Genomic DNA, 19,406 nt, shown 5'->3' with positions numbered 1-19,406 from the left:
AACATACATTCGATCAAATATGAGTATAAACAAATCCAAAGAACAGTAAGCCATTTTTTTAATTCTTGTTTTGGCATTTAGCCAGAAAGAACCGATTTGGTGATTAAATGAGAAGATTACTGCTTTTGTCTAAAGTGACAAATCGAGTGAATAATCAAACTTTCTTTTATTTAGAAGTGTTATCGAATCGAACGTCTTCGATTACTTTTCCTTAATTCCTTCAAAAATTCTCACTCGTATTTATTGTGAAATAAAGACTAAACATTAAGTACAGTATATGAATCTAAAGTCGAATATAAACCTATACACAGTATACCCTATAATCTGATTTTAATCCCTTAGCACTTCGTGATAGATATAATAATGTTAACCTAAAATAAATTCGATTCTAATTAAGCAGATTTAATCATTTGACTTAACAGCTTTTTCCAAAATCAAAAATTTATAAAATTAATCCAAAAAATGTGTAAGAATGTAATAATTAGTGCTATAAACAACATTATAAAATCAAAGCTGTAGAGTAACTATGAATTAGTTTCATCAGAAAAATCTTTGTAGAATAATAGTTGGAATCAATACGAGTTCCTTTTATATTTTAATTATAATAAAGACATGTTTTGTAATAAATCGTTAAATTTAATCCTGATTATAATTTATATTTTTCGAGAATGGTGTCATTATTTTACAATGGAAGAATCGGAAATGACTGCTTTAGTATTTGAGAAGGTCAAATAACTTCTGTGGCCTTATGAATACGTTTGATTGAACAGTTTTAGAGACAAAATTTTCCTTAAAATATATGCGAAATACAGTATATAAAGATGGCTTTTCATTGGATCTAAATAAAATAAGTCTGAGGATTAAGTCAATAAATAAAAATTTGAATAAGTATAACATTAAAACCGATGTTATAATATAAATCTATATCCACTAGTAAATTTATGAGAGTTAAAATTTTCATAGTAATTCGAAATAGTAAATTTCAGTTCATATATTTATTAGTGGATACAGATTTACATTAAAATTATTTAATTATTAAAAATTTCCACATTAAAATACGATAAATTTTATTAAATGCTAACTTAGAATTTTCTTAAAATGGTAATTACTGTTATAGTAACAATTTACAAGCAAGAATTCTTTAACAAAGTTATCCTATTATTTAGAAATATTAAACTGTGTAGAAAAGAATGTTAGTAAATTTTGGAAAATTCCAAATTAGCAGAATTATTCGTATTTAATTTCAGGTTTGACGATTTTTGAGTGATTAATTCGATCATCCGGATAGCAAAGGCAGTTAAGCATCTTGTATGGGAACAGTTAAGAGGACTTGTATGGGGCCCGGGGTAGAGAGGGGCCCCTTTGGCCTTTTGTGTTTTGAACAAATGAAATACGTAGAATGTTTTTTTTATTAATAAAAAGCACTCTTATAGATGACATTTTACAGAGATAGGAATCAAGTTTTTCCTTTTCTCGACGGCCCTCCACTTAAGGCTCACACTACCATTCTGGAGGCCCAAGATCAAATCCGGGCAAGCATAGGAATTTTTCATGGGTGGTTTGACCCGGATGTGTCGGGTCCCGTCTGTCATTATTCATTACGGGTGGACCCGAACGAACCCGTAATAGACGTGGTTTAAAAAAGCTCTTTTCGTGACCACAGGACGAAAAGCGCCGTAAATGAAATAAAACATTGCTGTTTAATCTGTATTAAAATGAGACATTTTTATGGACAATTTAAGTTTGGATAAAGTATGATAGAATGCATAAAGGCGCTTATAGGAAAGTTTTTGCGCTTAATCTGCAGTCGACAATCTCTAAGAAGAACAGATATACAGTATTTGCGATGCGACAGATTAAATGGCAAATAGTTTGTGCAACGATTTTCTGAAGAAAGATGAAACAGATTACGAGAAAACGGTTGAATATCGCCCATCGGTTTACCGAACATTTCCAGATCACCGACTTCGATCGCTTCTTCCATTTATCTTTCTAAACAGACCGAGAAACAATGAAAAGATGCTCGTACTTTAATTACTACGTCTCTTGTCGAAGATGACTTTCGACTCTCCAAATTCCACGCGTTACTATAATTATAAAAACTTAATCGATGGCTGCCAAGCAATTAAACCGATTTGTAATATGCAATAAAATTTGATGGTTTACTTTCATTAAATTTTAATTTTTAGAAATTTTATAACCTTCCTTCCCTTTCCGAGCCACGACGCTTACGCGCCGTCATCTATTCCTATTTTGTATAATACCGTATTAGATCTTTATTTTGCTTGGCGAATTTATAAAAAAACAACCGAATTTTTAGCGTTAATTACTTAAAAAATGTATCATACTTACTTATTATATAAAATAATATCGGGTTTCCACACTTTCTCCGCCGGTATTCTAACCACGTGAACTCCTCCAAAATGGCTGGCATTCCATTGCAGGGTATAATCTAACCACATCTACGCGTTGCATACAAACGTATATAAGTAAGAAGTCGTGTCGACCATATTTTATGGAAGGAAAATAATTACTTTACCTGATTTAACCAGCAATTTGTAGTTAGGATTTGATTCCTTTCGTCCTGGAAATTACCATTAAACGTTTAAGAATCGTAGTAATTTTTCGGGTAATTATAAATAATATGTAAGTTATATATATTTTCTCGACTCACCACATCGATAATTTGTGTTAAAGCCAGACCGAACGTCACATTAACTGGATCTGTTGCATTTTGAGAAGGACGGACAGATTTATCGTAAGTTGATAGCAAATATTGAACCAATCTGTATTCGTTCTCGTCGGCAGAAGAAAGAAAAACTGCGAAAAATAATATGCATTTACGAATAAACATGGTAATTATAGAATAAATTATAAAAAGAAGAAAATAAAATGATTTGAGATAATTTTTTTATGTTATTTCTTTTTAATACGTTGGGTATTTAGGTCAGCGATTGATTTCCGACTGGGCATTTTCGACTGGAAGATAAAGATTTATTCCGTCTAAATTTCTCTTCTTCTCTTTTAAAGCATATTATTGGTTCTAAACGAGAATGAAAGTATTTCTATCAGAAAAAAATCTGTAGAACAAACAAGTACGATACTTGATAAGAACAGATGGCGGAAAGACTTTGACAGAAAGAGTGAGAGATCGAAAGTGAGTTGTGATAAATTGTGAGAATAAAAAGAAAAGAAAAAGAGAAAAAAGAAAAGAAAAAAAAACTAAAAATCAGAAGGGTAGATAAAACAGCTTTGTTTTTTCTGCTCGGTAGAAATGTTTTTGCATTAGATCCATCTGTGGCCATGTCGAAGTTCAAGGACTGTTAAACAATAATTCTGTAGCAGTCCTTATTGCTGATGAGGCACTTTCTTTTCTGACGTCGCTTTTCCACCCCGAAGCCAAAGATTTTTCTCTTCTCTAACAGAATTTTTAGATTCGAATTTTTCTTTTTAAAGTAAAGTAATTAGTAGGGAAAAAAAATATATATATATATATATATATATATAGAGGATCTTACTATTCAGAACAAATACGGTGAATATTTCTAATAACATTTTGTTACTGGAACAATTCTTGAAATCAACCTGAAAAATAAAGAAAAAAAATATCCATTAAAATTTGAAAAAGGAAACTAGAAATATTTATTGAGTAAGAGAGATAGAATCTTTGATTTGATTTCGAAAATCAGAAAATGTCTCCGATAGACAGACGATGACGGAGTAATGAAAAGGTGTAGTTGACGTTTCGAGCATTAGCCGTATGCTTCGATAAACTTGCAGAACTAGGAGTGTAGAAGCGAGGAAGATGCTCGATGAAGCGTGTTCCAACTGACCAAGAACTCGACTTTTGGTTTTCAATTATTGGCTCTTTTTTTTTATTATCATTTGTCTTTTTAGAACGTCGATATTTTGTCATCGAACTTCTCGCAGTTTTTGTTTTCTTTAATACAAAAAAATTATAGCAACGAGTTGCTGAACTTTCCCCGCAACATTTAAACAGCATGCGTGGTGCCATCTGTTATGATATTTTATTAAAAACTTTTTATATTTTTAATTATTATAGAATGACAAAATGCTTAATTTTGGTGGGTTTTACAAAAAACAAAACAAAAAAAATTGTAAATGCTAATAACGAGTAAAATCGTCATTAAGTCCGACCCTACTGAAGATACACACGACCTCCTTTATCTCCCACCTCATTGACTTTTAATCACTAAAATTTAATAGCATCACTCCCCCTAATGCACAAACTTCCCTGCAAAATTTCAGAAATTTTCCACAAAAAGTACAGGAATTATTAAGCTTTAACGAGGGTGAACAATATCGTGTCCCACACATACTAGCTTACATACATAGGCCTACAGAAAAAAACTTCCAATTTTTTTTTTTTTTTCATTTCTAGACATTTCAAGGTCCCTGAGCCCAAAAATGTAAAAATCTTAGGTGGGTCATTTTTCTTTTCTTCTGTTATATATAACAGAGCCTAGAAAGTAAAATTCTACCGAAATTCGCTCGTATAATGCGCACACTTTTGGAAATCAAAAATAATGCCAAAATAGTTTCATATTCACCAAACAATAATTCTAAAACTAAGCAGCATAAAGTGTACGATGTGTACAAGGGTTTGAAGTTCAGATTTGCTTGATTAAAAGTGATCTTCATTCGACTATAAAAGAGCATCGTCAGCTGAGATTTAATGTCAACATTCATTATTCGAAAAGACACAAAAGTTATTTCTGTGCTAACGGTCACCTTGATCAACGTCATTAATTCCTTTAAATAAGATTTGCAAATTAGCATCTCTTCAAATGTCATCACGAGAAGAAGGACATTTTTATGTTTAAAGTTTTCTCACGTGAATGTTCCCTCTCCTATTGAAATTGTGTGATAATGAACACGGTAAACAGGACCTGATAACGTTATACATAAAATTACTTAAATCAAACGTTACTATCAATATAAAAAATTTAATATAATTTTAATCGATGATAAGTCTAATTGTTTTTGTGATTATATACAAAATTACCTGAATTATCTACGAATAAATTATTCTAGAATATAATTTAAATTATAGTCATATAAAAAACGAGTTTGTAGTAAGTATTTATGTAAAAATTAGTGTAGAAATGTCTACGAACTCGCGAGTTGAATAGGTCGAAAGGAAATTAATTTAGCTGTCGAGTGTCAGATAAATCATTACAATACAAAGTCGAGATTTTAAATGAAGTAATAAAAGATGCCGTTCAACAATAAAAACGTAACAATGAATTATACGAAAGATAAATGACTGCATTGTTACGTAATATTCGAAAAAAATCATTTCAAACGATCAATTGTCTCAAACAAATTAATTAAATATAAAACGTGAAAATCTCTTTCTTAAAGTAAACATAGTAATAAAACGTAAAATATTCCAAGTAGAAGAAAATTGATTAATCAATAAAAAAAAATTTAGAAGTCATTTTTTAAAAGAAACTTTAAGCTTCTGTTTAATAGTTCCGCTGGAAGATTATAATTTATATTTATATTTTAGTAAACTATTTACTAAAAATAATAATTTTCTTAGAAAATTTACGAAAATAAATAATGAAAGATGTTTAAATATTTTGGAATTATTCATCTAAAGACATTTTCCAGTTACTTGGGAGTAACTTGAAATCTGTCTATTCGAGACTTTACCTGCGAATAGAATATAATAAAATTAAAAATTAAAATTAATTTCTAATTAACAAAAATTATTTTATTTTAAAGAACTTATAATAAGTCTCTTTTAAATAGTTTCTTCTACCAATTTGGACCATTAAATGTTCGAGTTGGCAGAGAATATTAAGGGTTTTTCACCTTTTTTTTCGAAGGGTATTATATCAATGTTGACCGTCGAGGATATCGAATGTGACGTGTCCAGTCAGTGTCTCGAGTCCAACATTCTTATATTGGATTATGTAGTAACGAATGCGATTGCCGTGAGCATTGTCCATTGAAGTTTGCAATCGATTTTCTACTCATTTTTACTTTGTACTTTACGCTTATTTGTACGTTTTTATACGTTATCTATATACTTTGTATTTATAGGTATTAAACATCTTAAAGTGTCTAGAGTCTAGACCAGTAGTTCTCAAACTGTTTGCTTATAATGCCCATGGGAGGTCGCGATGCCCTTTCAAGGGAGGCGCGAAGTGATCAATATTATTGTTTATTTTTGAGTATGACAACCGAACGTACTCGATATTCTATTACTAGTTTATCACTCTAAAATATAAAATTTAAAATAGAATTTTTTTATTCTACACGTTTTATTTAGCAGTAAGTATCTTTAAGTGGTATTTTATGTTTGTTTTTTACAAAACAAAAGAATAATCTCTTTAGAAAATTTGGAAATTACTAACATACACTGATAGATAATGCATAAAATAATTTGGTTTTTGTATAAAATATAAAATTCTACTTTAAATTTTATATTTCTGTTCATTAATTTGTTTGCAACGTGTTTAAAATTCGTGAATAATTCGTGAAAGAAGCAAACCTTGATATAATTCTATAAACTTTTTAAAAATTACTGCATAAAAATCGTTAAAATATTTTAAACAACTCAAAAATATTCCTACAGGTAATAAATTAATTAAAAAGTTTGCACTTATCCGTTTGCTATAAGGCTCAATAAATTGTTCTAATTTTACTTGTTAACCAAGCACAAAAATTCTACAAATCGTTTGACTATTGTAAAAAAAAGAAGAAGAAAAGGAACAATTGACGATAACGAATAATAATTGTGGAAACGAACAATTCCTAAAACACACCCGATATTCAAAATCGAAGTATTGTCGTAGCACTCGTCTTTCCAGATTTTTAAGTGGGCCGAATTGCTTACGTCCGGAATCTTTGTTGCCATGGAGATATCAATAGAATGGAAACGGGTGTTCGGCACGTCCCGACCACATCCAGATAAGTTTCTCTCGATTGATGAATTAAGAAGATTTCGCTGTAACAGCGAAATCAAGGTCGAGTGCAATTAAGATTTTATATCGAGAGAAGTTATCGAATGAAAGGAACAAAGACGATCTCTCGTTTCGATTCGTTTCTTTTTCCCCTCCTCTCAACTAATCGGTTTATCCATCCACAAAGAGAACTATATTAAGAGATTAAATCCGATTTGTGGATAACGAAATTTGAGTCATCAAATATAGAATAATAATAATTTCTCCTAATAATAAGCTAAAATTTGAATTGAATCTGATAATAAATTGACCTTTAAATTCATTTCTTTTTGTTTAAATTCTATCACACATCCGGTTAACTCCTAATTGAAATATAAATAAACACGCTATATATACATAAATACACCTTTATTATACACCCGAAAAATATTTTTCGAATAAATTCTTCATTTATTAATTAATAAATGAATTTTAAAAAATCGAAACGAATTCAATTTATTTATTTTTCTTATGGATTTTTATGCAAAATATAAGCAATTTATTTTTAAAAATTATATAAATTTCTAGCTAAAATTTAATGCCCGTTTGTCTGTTTGTTGTTATATTTCTCTCTGAATTAATACCACGATCGTTTTACTCTGGGGCACCCGAAATCGAATCTCGAAAAACCTCAAGAATTTTTCATTAAAAGAGGGTTTTTTTAATTAAAAGACCCTCTTAGCGCCTGGCAACAGGGCGGAAAGAGTAAAAACAATCCCTAATCGTTTAATAAAACTTTTACTTATTTTATTAAAAAGATGTATATTATAACAATAATTAACAAAGTTTTTCTTACAATATATACTTTACAATTCAGATAAGAAAGGAAAAATTTGAAATGATGTACTGTACAGTACGTACTGTACATAAGCCAATTGTTAGTTCGATACTACGCCATAAATATTCGATACAACGAATTCAACGATAATCAACATTTCGATATAACGCCATAAATTTTTACGTTATCTTTTGTTATGTTATGTTAATACAGCAGAATCGATTATCATATTAAAAATCATACAAATTACACACAATTCATGTGTATTAACTTAAATATTTTTTGTATAAAGGAACAAGAATAAGAAATATTGTTAAAATAAGTTAATTTTATCATAGTATCATTCGCTCTTATTACAGATATTGAGTTATTTATTTTGGTTTTTTTAGAATGAAAGAAATTGGAAACGATAAAAATTGTATTTATATTTTCTAATTTATAAACTTTTTTTTACTCTAGAAAAATATTTGATTATATAAAGTCTACTTTTAGATATCAAAGGTTCAATCTTTGACAAAAAAAGAAGGGATTTATTTGGAAAAACTAAAGTTTTGCCATTCAAATAAATGATTAAAATAATTGTTCGATAGTTGTTTATTATAAAAAATAAATATGAATATTTTTTAAAAATTTGATAAATTTATGAAAATTAACTTTAGTAAAATCAGGTTTTTGCTAGTGGAAGGAGCACAAGTTGCTTGAACAAAATTTAATTTTAAAAAAATATATAAATTTCTACGATATTCGAAGAAAATACGAAGTGAAACCTCCACTAACGGACACTTTTACAAACTCCTGACCCTTCAAACAGAACATCCATTATATTTACCTCTAAATAGCGGACAAGCTTCTCTGTCCCGACGGTATTCGCTATTCGGAGGTTATACTGTATTTTTAAAAATTTAAATGATTTTCGACAATTAGTAATTATTACGCCGCGTATCACAGTAGACAAACAGACTAAATAGTGTAATTTGTATAGAGATTTTCTAATTTCGTCGTGTATTTAGCGACGACCGATGTGCATTAAAGCGTATCAAAAATTAATAACTGGAAATAGAATTAAATAGCATTCTCGATGTCTCTATTACATTGTATTCGAGAGTCACGCAACCGAACAATTTCTAACTCGATCAAACTGACAGAGGACAAATCGCGAATTTATTCGCTTCTCGTAACTTAAATAGCAAACCGAAAATTGCCATCCATACATTATTGATGAAATGTAAAGAAGAATTTCGTAATAGCTTACCGAGACTTTTAATTATGAAGCCTAAACACTGTTATATTTTATAATATACTATAAATGTTTAATAATAAGCCTTTAACGTTTCCATGTATAAATTGATTCAAAATGCTTTCATCGAAAAGTTTTCCAACTAAATACATTATAAACTGCATAAACTAACCAAAATGTATTCTAAGTGAAGTTTCATGGCCTACCTTTTAGTACAGTTTATCAATTATATAATTCTTCTATAAATGACTCAAAACATGAAACTACTATAGAAAAGAACTTATTTTTTCAGAGTTATGAATTATTACATAATAGACTATAACTCTACTCAAAGTTTCGGCCATAAACTCATTTAAAATTAGAAGAAATTATTCATTCGAAGGTAAAATCGAACGTTCGAAACGTAACGTCCCATGCAAATAGTGCATATTTTTAGTGTGCTAAGCGCAACCGTTATCGATACGTAGGGAAAAAAAAATGTGCCGGGCGTATTTCATGAATAGCATATCGGAGGTCGCCGTCTGGCATTTTATTTCTCGTCACGTGATAAGTAAAAGAAATAAAAGAAGAAGTCTTTTATTGTTTCGGTCCCGGTCGTAAATCACGGACTATTGGATCGACGCGAAGGACTCGTATTACACATTCGAAGCTAAAGAGCATGCGCTATAAAACGACAATGCAAACATCCCAACGAATGTTACTCTAGGTTATTGCCGTTTACATTGCCTCATTTGTAATTCCCTCTTCTTATGACAGACTTTTTAAGCAATATTTGTACCGGGCAACTTTTGTAAATGCCTGGTTTGAGAGTCGACTTAATTACATTATTAACAAGAAATTTGATTCCGGTGCCAATTTAACACGCTCCAAACTGTCAAAAATTCGAGTAAAAACACGAAATAAAATGGTTTTTTTTAATCACTTTTATTCGTTTTTGTAATTATCTACGAAAAGTTTCAAAATATAATTTATTTATTTAAAAAAAATTTGTTAATCTTAGTTTCGACATTATTTACAATATGTTCGATTCAAATTTAATGTGTCGTCATTTGTAAAAGTTTGCAGAAAGTCGGCGCCGATTCTACATAAACCTGTCCTGTAAGAGAGACCAGTTTAGTTAAAAGCACGATTTTTATTCTATGCAACTTAGGTCAATTGCTTTGTTTTGATAAAAACCTCGAGAAGAATTTTAAATATTTCACCAGTAAAAATTATCATCATCTCATCTAAAAATAGAATTTTTATCATTATAAAATTTCTGTAACTAAAAATATCAATAGTTATTGGCTATATATATATATAAATTATTTTTCGAAAATTATTATAGTTAATTTATAAATCAGTAGGCATTTATACTTTCCCGTCATTCTTTGTTTTTATCCCTAATAATTGCCACCATTACTTCAGATTGGTTCGGGAGTTATTAAAGAACGGAAGCCGTATCTTCCGTTCCAATAGTTTGATTTTCCTGAAAATTTCTAGTAACATGTCTCCCTAATGCACAAACTACCCTGTAAAATTTCAAAAATTTTCGACAGAAAACTCCGGAGTTATTAAGCTTCAAAGTGAATAAAAAAAGCGTGTCCCCCACACACTAATATCTATAAGATACATACAGAAAAACCCAATTTTTTACACATCTCGACGTTTCAAGGTTTCCTAAGTCCAAAAATGTAAAAATCTTGGAGGGGGGAAGTTATTTTTTTGACCGATCGCCATACTTTCCCTCTGTTATGTAACATCCGGGAAGGTGGAATGTTTCAAAAATGCCGATTAGTCTTTGAGTAGAATTAAATAAATTTGATTAATTATCAATTGATAAGCTATACTTAAACCGAAATTATTGCTTAAAAAGTCTCAAATTTCGTCGTCGACATTTATAGATCGAGAATATTATCAATATTCTTTCTTATCTTGTTTTGGCAGATCTCTTTATACCAAATCGAGCTTAATGTGTCCCGAAAAGATAAAATTGTTAGAAAAGAACCGAATTATAAAACGTTGACTCGGTAAAGAATAAATCCTCGTTTTTTTAAACATAAAATAAACATTACGACTATGGAGCGATAAAAGTCAACATGTAAGAAAGATATAAAATTTCGCTTCATAATTATTGCATCAAACAATCGAACATCCCGAAGATACGAAACTCAAATTAATTATAGCGTTATAATTTATTTTTTAAGCTAAATATTAGGCATATAACTTATTAAATTCAATATTTGTGTTAGTTATACCAGCGCAGTAACAGATATACTAACGTATATCTGACGGTCTATAACGTGAGTTTATGATAATGTGTAAAACGAAAGAACCGTTCGAAGGTTGTCATCGAGGGTGGTCATTATTAAGACGAACAACCAGCATTTAGGTAAGCGGATAAGGGGAGGAAACTCTACAATTTTAATCGATATCGAATTATCGAAGCAGTTACATTTCGTTAAACAAAAAATTTATACTGGAAACGACAAAAGAATCTTTATTTTATCGTTCTCAGTTAAGATTCGGCGAAAGTCAGGTACAAACCGAGTCGTTTCTGATCGATGGCCATTCCGTTAAGTGATGGAAGAGAGAGGAACGATAGCCCGACTAATGGACTCGGGGTGGAGAAGTAGTAGCCTCCCGAAATGAGGTCAGATTTCGTGCGAATCTGACAACTATCGAGTTTCATCCAACCTCTTTAACTGCTACTAATAGCCCGAGTGTGGCTGCAAATAGTCAATTAAGTTCCGGAATAAACTAAAAAAAAATAACAATACCCGCCGATGATTAGGTGTTAACTCGAATAATTAATTTCGTATCCACGTTTTCCGAGTGACACCTTTGTCATTCTAGAGCAGAGGTTCTTCCAAGTCCATGGACTTAGAAGAACCCCTGCATTTAAAATATAGGAAACTTGATTTTTACCTTTCCAAACCCACGGAGCCCCTAAGAAATCCATGGGCTTGGAAGGGTAAAAATCAACTTCAAGTTTCATATATTTTAAATGTAGCCCTATTGTATTGTTAATTGTTGTGTTAAGAAAGAAGCAGATATAGTAATATCACATGCTATTTCAATAAATATATTTCTATATAATTGGTTTCTTTTGTAATTTTATTTTATGCATTTAAAACATTATTCAGATAAAGAGATTCATGACTCACCTGACTGGAAAAGGGGTCCAAGGATCACAAAAGGTTAAGAAGCCCTGTTCTAGGGAAATCAAACTCGATTAAATACGCAAACTGTAAAATAATTCGAGTAACCTATATTTTCCTTTTATTCTTATATAATACTTATATATTTAAAGATCTTCGCAATATGTAATAAAATTATTATTTTTAAAAAATTTATATTTACGTTCCGGTATAGAAAAATATTGTATTTGCCGAGTGGCACAATAATTTATGAGTATCTACCGGATTGCGCATATACATGCATCACCGCGTAATGTCCAAATAAATCATAGTAAATATTTGTAAGAAATAGAATAGTGCATATGGAATAATTATGATAAAATAAACCAAAAATAGATAGCAATAAAGTGATAATTCACCTGTATAAAAAATATTTTTCGATAGGTATAATAAAACTGCGCGACCGTAAAAAATTATTATTATTTAATAATACCTTCGGGTATAATATTCACGCTTATTTTATTTTATTTATATTTTAAGCTTACGGCTGTCGTTTTTATTAAATTTATAGAGAGATATTTATAAAAATATTTTATTTTTAAAAATAATTCAATGAAAACCATATTTTCCGGCGTATAATGCGCACTTTTTCCCCTAAAAATACTGTCTGAAAATGGGGTTTATTTAGAAAAATGTGTAGTAAGTACTATAAAACGGCAATTTTTTCACAATTTTTTCTCAAAAATTACCCGGTAATTTTGGTAATATTGGTTATCCATAATTAAACGAAGATATGGGTAGGGAAAAAACATGTCAAAGAATATTACTAACAGGCAATTAACTATAAATTCGTCAATGCTTAATAAATTTGTATTTTCTAATAATAATAACGTAATAGGCAGTCGATTGAACGACGAATTACGTACGATATTAATCTAGTATCAATGGGTAATGTCTAAAACGATTCTATAACAGGGAGGAACAATGAGGAGAGATCGAACAGAAATCGTGCTTCACTGGTTATTTTCTATTGTTGTCAACTCAATTTTATTCGGCTTTGTTCGGCTTTTATAGAACGACTTATTGTTAGAATGTAGCGGCAAGGAGTCTGTTTGCAAACGAATAATCTATAGTCATTGTTCGACTAATCGCTACTTTAAGGTAATTACGGAATCTACTATTGTTTCGTCATTACGTAACCGCGAATAAAATACTTATAATGTCATGTATTTTATCAAAAAAAAAAAAATGCAATTATTTTTGACTCGTACACTTTACGCCATTCAAAAATTTTATTAAAGGTTAAACGAATTAGTTATTTATTGATTTTTCGGTCAAACTATTTAAATAAAGCATCACTCGTCGGTATTTTCTCGGGTGTAAGCTATCGATTCTTCATTAATATTTGTAATTTGCCGATTTACGATAAGGATCTTCTGTAATACACAATAGTGGGACTTAAATACAAAAATTTTCTATAGATAAATGAGAGTCATTAGAAAATTAATATAAGCTTTAGCAGGCCGAGAAATTTTTATATCTCTCGTTAAATATCTAACGTGATGGCCAATTTACATAACGGCTTTTATTTGAAGTGGCTAAAATGAAAATTTTCCTTCTGTCGCTCGCTCCATCCCCCCATTTACACGCGGAATTGTTTGCCGAAAAACAAAACAAACACGTAATTGCTAGAAATTAAAATAATTCGTGAAGAATTACTCAAGTTTTGAATTTTACCAAAGATTACTGTAAATGTCTAAGCAGGCAAAGAGAGATATTGAATCTAAAATCTCCTCTCGTACGGCTTATTAATGAATGCGCTTGTTGTACAAACAGCGAAAGTACTTTGTAGAATTTTTTAAATAAAATTGAATAATTAATATAAGTAGCAGTTCCTGATAATTTGTCATTCCATCTTATCTATTTTTATTATCTGATATATAAAGATTAAATTTAAAAAACGTAAACGATTTTGTCTATTTCTGAATTATTATAAATAAACGTTTTGAACTTTATTAGTAAAAATGAACTATTTAATTATAGAAATGTTCTTAAAATTGCTTGTTCTGGATTTCGAAGGGTGTTAATGACTTCTCCACATACGTTTACACATACTAAAGAATATGAGGAAGTGACAAAGATGGGCTCAAATCCAAATAAGTCCTCGGCCAACATCACTCTGCCAAGGGTAGTAAAAAATTTTCGAGGATAAACTTTATTACTATTCTTCCTAAAATGGCATGTCGTAACCAGCAAACTGTGTTAAATGATCATTGAAAACAGTGATGACTCCGTAGTTGTCTATGTTTCCATTATCATCTAACTCCGAACAATGAGAGCAACATTATCAACTATACAGATTTTAGAGCTAATTTAGGATCAAAAATTAAAATAAAAAAAATAGAAAATAATGAAATCGATTTAACTAATTATAGTTTTAGATCATTTATATTAAATTATCTAAAACTGAATTAAAATAGAGTTTAAGAAGGTAGTCTACTTTCAATTAGAATGTACTGTACAATACGAGAGAAATCAATTCAACTATAGATTCGATAATCTATATTTTTAGTACATTTTATGAGAAGAAAGGATGAGTATTATCTAGATAAATATAAAATAAATTTATTATTGATAGATTGAACTCTTCTCATAGATTCGATTCTAATCTATTAAAAAAATAAGATTTCTATAGAAGAAAATTAAAAAATAACAATAATAACAAGGTAAAATTATTAAAAGTATTTGTAATTAGAAGATACATTAAAAAAAATTGCATCTTCTCATCATCATTTCAGCAATTTTTACACGTTTAAACGGGAAGAAGCTTAATAAAAAGTGTTCCTGTGACGTGAAAAGGACTTCAGAATTGTTTCTTTTTTATGCCTTTAAATTAATAAATCTATACAAATTGCACAATTTTTCCAATTTGTATAGATTTATTAATTTGTACAAATAAATTTTATTAATTTATTGTACAAAAAACTCACGAGAGATGATGTATCGACTCAGATATCAATATTTAATAGTACGTTTGCATATTTAATTACAATGTTGAGCTTTACACAAAATTACTTCTCTTAGATTTGAGTCGTGGTAAAATTATATAGTCTATATGTTTCATTTTGTATGTTTTTGTGCAGTTTTAAAGGAATTCTTAAAAGAGTTGACTTACGAAAATCTTTTGCTTTAACAGTTAAATTCTAATTATTCCAAGACTACCTTTTCAGGAGCAAAAAACTGTGAAAGATATTCCTTTAAGTCATCGATCTATTAGTGGCTTGCCCCTGTACATCATACTATTCCTTTAACAATAGAGTAGTGCCGGTCATCTAACACCTTTCAAGGAAAAATTTGTGAATTGAAATAGCATAACTTTCAATTTGCATTAGAAGTTTATATATAGTTAATCGGCGCTTCCTATCCCTAAAGTTTCCACATTTATATCGTCTTTTATTTAGCTAACTCCATTCTTGAGATTAAGGAAGGACACACAGACGGACGACGGTGAGAATTTATAGGTCTACAATTTTTTTCAAATTGCAACATAATCAAGTTAAAAATAAATTAGAGCAATATTTCGATTATGTAAATACGTTCAATTCATTTATCCTTTACAAATAAAAATATTTAAACTTATTAATATGAGATTAGCCAGGAAAATACGAACAAAAAAGCACGATTCTAATAAATGGCGAGACTATTCGATCGCAATAAAGATAATCTAGCAAACATCAGATTCATTTTCGTTACATAAGCACTAGCATGGTTATCGATACTCAATTAAGACGGTCTTATCCAATGAATACATACCTTTAAGAAGTCCTTCAGACTAACCGCATAAACTCGATTTAGTTTCATTATATATACAGGGGCATAGAAATCTTTTGGACCATCAGCTTCTACTTACGAGCGTATAAATTTGTTGATGCTGGAATAGAAATTCAGAACTCGTTTTGCCTAATTACTTTTTTTAAAAATCCAGTTAGCTAATTTCTGATTTAAGTAAATATTCTAATGAAATTTACAGATAATTTTCCAAATTATGAAAAAAATATATAAACATTATACGCTACAGACGCGGCCAACAGAGATATTTTATTCAATCGCTTCTACTTGGATCTGATTGCAATTGCCACGAATTTTGTGGTCATTATTGCAAATACGAGATTCAATTGAGTGCTTGTCCGACCGAGGGATCCAGAAAAACGGCCTTATTTATTTTACCTATTGGCTTATTGGCTTTGCAGTAGAACTCTGTTGAAACTCTATTCTAACGGCTCAACTTCTAATGAAGTAGAAAACTTTAAAAAGTTGAAAATATATTAAGAGAGCAAAAGAGGATGAGTTCATTACGATTTAGACGATTTTGATTATCATTTAATGCTTTTACATTCCTTAAAACTGTTCTAGAATAAATATTTAAATATATAAAACTCATCGGAGTATTTTATAATTATTTATTAAATACATTATTTTAGACTAATTCATTTATATTTTAAATAGGATTAAAATTCTAATTTTAGATCCCTTTCTTCTTGTGTTATGATAAACAAATAATACATAGTTTCTATTAATGAAGTTTCAAGTAGATATGTGAATAATGATTTTAAATTTTATTTTAATCTATTTAAATAAAATAATTTACTAAATTAAAATATAACAATTCAAAATTTTTCAAAACATAAATCATTATTAATGATGAATTAGTGCAATCTCTACGAAAAAATTAACTTAAACGGGGACAATTTATTGGATTTCTTCCATAGAAAACACTCAATACAATTAGCGATAAATAGTTTAATGTATTGAATTCGAGGATATAAAATAAAAATGAGTTTTATATCTTCCATTTATACATAAAATTAGGTAAAAAGAAATTAAAATTACTGCTAAATATTACTAGCCATATTGTCTGTTATAATATTTACATAAATTGTTGTAGAATACATATTATAATCGCTTAAATTTAAAAAAATGGTATAATATTATTAAGAGGAATAAAAATAAAGAAGCTTTGAAAGATAGATTTCATTAATAAACTATTAAATGATCATCTTTACATTTTGAAGTTGTAGAACTTATTCCTTACTTTTAAAATGTCTTACATCAACATAAATTAAATTCATAATACTTAATTAATTAATTACAAAAATGGTTTGTTTTAAGGGGTTCCTTCTGGTAGAAATGTCATAAATATTATTTAAAATAATAATAATAATAATTTTTTTCGAAGTTAACGATTAATTGAGTTTACGAATTTCTAGCAAGTTTTTTTATTTTTTTTATTTTTTTAATCACCGATATCGAAATTGCTTTCAAGCAATTAGCTGTGCTGACGTATTTCTTCCTGCTCGTTTAACTTGAAATTTATTATTAGAGTAGTTGTTCGAGATTTACGATATTGAAATATTGCAAATTAGCAAAAAAAAAAAAAATGTAACTAGACTTATTCTGGATGCAGAAATTTGAAATTCCTCTTAAAATATTTATGTAAATAAGCATTTAGAGGCTTGCCGCATATTTAAGTGTCACTTGTTTGACATCAAACAATAGATTCACTATCGATCTTCAAAGAGCTTATTAAACCATAAGGCAAAATTATATCCGCCTTATTATCGTAACTATGCAATTGTAACAGTCTAAATTGGAATGTGGAGTTAAACTGTACGAAGATATAAATAGATGAGGGTTTAATAAACATTTTTCGAAAATTTCTTACATCAGAAAAGTCATTAGAAAGACGAAAATTAAATATATAAAATGTTTATTTTGTTTTTCCTAAGTAAAATTTAAATTTAAAATAAACATAAAACAGTAAAAATGTGTTTTATTTGTCTTTTAAAATAATTCTAAAACTCATTAAAAACTGATACGTAAATCAAGTAGTGATTTTTTTTTATTATTATTAAATGAGGCTACTGTGATGATATGAAATCGATATTTTGTATAAATTATAAGTTTTATAAGTTAATAAAAGGAAAACACTTCCAAATAAATATAAACTTTGAGAAATAAATATAAAACGAATCGAAAGTCGTAATCTGTTGAGTTTTAATCAAAAATTAAGGGTTTTAATTCTTGCGTGTGACTTAGGCATGAATTTAGAGAATTATTTAAAAAATATTATACTTGAAGGACTGAATAAATATCAATTTATATTAACAAAAGTAAAAATACGTAGCTATTGGATAAATTCACTCAAAAAGTAAAGAATTTTTGCAAGAATTCACATCACAGCTAACTAAAAGACCTGAATAGTCTTTAAAAGAAAGATTAATCAATGTTCGTCTTGTTTTTATTATTTTTTAATGATCCTTTATATTTTCTATTGTAATAACTGGTAATATAATTTATAATTATCATTATTTTCTATAGTCGGTATGATTCTATAGTCGGTACGTAAATACCTAAACACACATAGACTACTATACTTTCACTACATTATTTCTTTAGGTATTGTATTATTCTCTCTTGTTCGTTTCTTTTTACAACATTGCGAGATCAATAAAACTAAAATATTCAATTTTATTACTTCGAATGCAGTTCGGTTAATGTTGAAAACCGAATAGCAAGAGTTACACGTCCCACTTTCTCGGACAGCGAAAACTTTCTCAGATTTTAGATGCTAAAGAAAATGTTAAGTTCTTTCAATCTCTATAATCCATAATTTAAAAGACCGAAATTACAAACCAGTAAATTGCATGAGATTTATCTAAATTTTTTGTGCTTATGTAACCAATAAAAAGAAGCAAAAAAGCTAATGAAAGAAATGTAATCAAAATATCGCTTTTTCTACATTCGATTAATGCTAACTTTATGAAAAAAATAATAAAAAATAAATTACACAAATTGTATTTTTTGCATTAATAAAAATATAACACAAAATGAATAAATATGCAAAAAACTCCATTACAGTAGAGCAAAAAATAATAAATAAGAATATTACTTCCTTCTCTAAGATTTAAGGATTAAATTTAAGATAACTTTAAGGATCGTGAGAATGATAATAGAGCAATTAAAATTATTTTCCAAAAAAAATAAATAAAATAATGCTTAAAACTATTTAAAATCTTTAATTAAAAAGAATTATTTTACTTTTTACTTACAGAATTTTAAAAAAATGATTGAAAAAACATAAAAAAATAATGTTTTAACGCTTTACAACAGACTTTAGTAACTAGAAAAACGCTTTTAGAAGTTTTACATCATGTAAAAAATGTTATATAAGTCTATTATTATAATGCATAAAATAAATTATTATTAAAGTGATTTTTAAGTCATAATTTTTATTTTTT

At 28.7% G+C, this 19,406-nt stretch overlaps 1 protein-coding gene across 4 annotated transcripts in view; it reads right to left on the bottom strand.

Moving 5' to 3' along the window:
• The window catches only part of LOC136985775 (neuronal acetylcholine receptor subunit alpha-10-like), a 47,481-nt gene that overhangs the window by 10,403 nt on the left and 17,672 nt on the right, over positions 1-19,406 (bottom strand). For all 4 annotated transcript variants that reach the window (XM_067283127.1, XM_067283128.1, XM_067283126.1 and 1 more), the window contains exons 2-5: positions 3,519-3,585; positions 2,675-2,820; positions 2,540-2,584; positions 2,353-2,462 (exon numbers count right to left, since the gene is read on the bottom strand). In XM_067283127.1, the coding sequence (XP_067139228.1) occupies positions 2,353-2,462; positions 2,540-2,584; positions 2,675-2,820; positions 3,519-3,555 (338 nt within the window). In that variant the 5' untranslated portion in view covers positions 3,556-3,585. The remainder of the gene's footprint in view (positions 1-2,352; positions 2,463-2,539; positions 2,585-2,674; positions 2,821-3,518; positions 3,586-19,406) is intronic.

This window comes from Centruroides vittatus, unplaced genomic scaffold (genome assembly GCF_030686945.1).
Source record: "Centruroides vittatus isolate TY-2023 unplaced genomic scaffold, ASM3068694v2 contig_979, whole genome shotgun sequence".
NCBI classification, from domain to species: domain Eukaryota; kingdom Metazoa; phylum Arthropoda; class Arachnida; order Scorpiones; family Buthidae; genus Centruroides; species Centruroides vittatus.
Note: the sequence above shows the minus strand (reverse complement) of the source record. Positions and strands in the feature narration are given on the sequence as shown.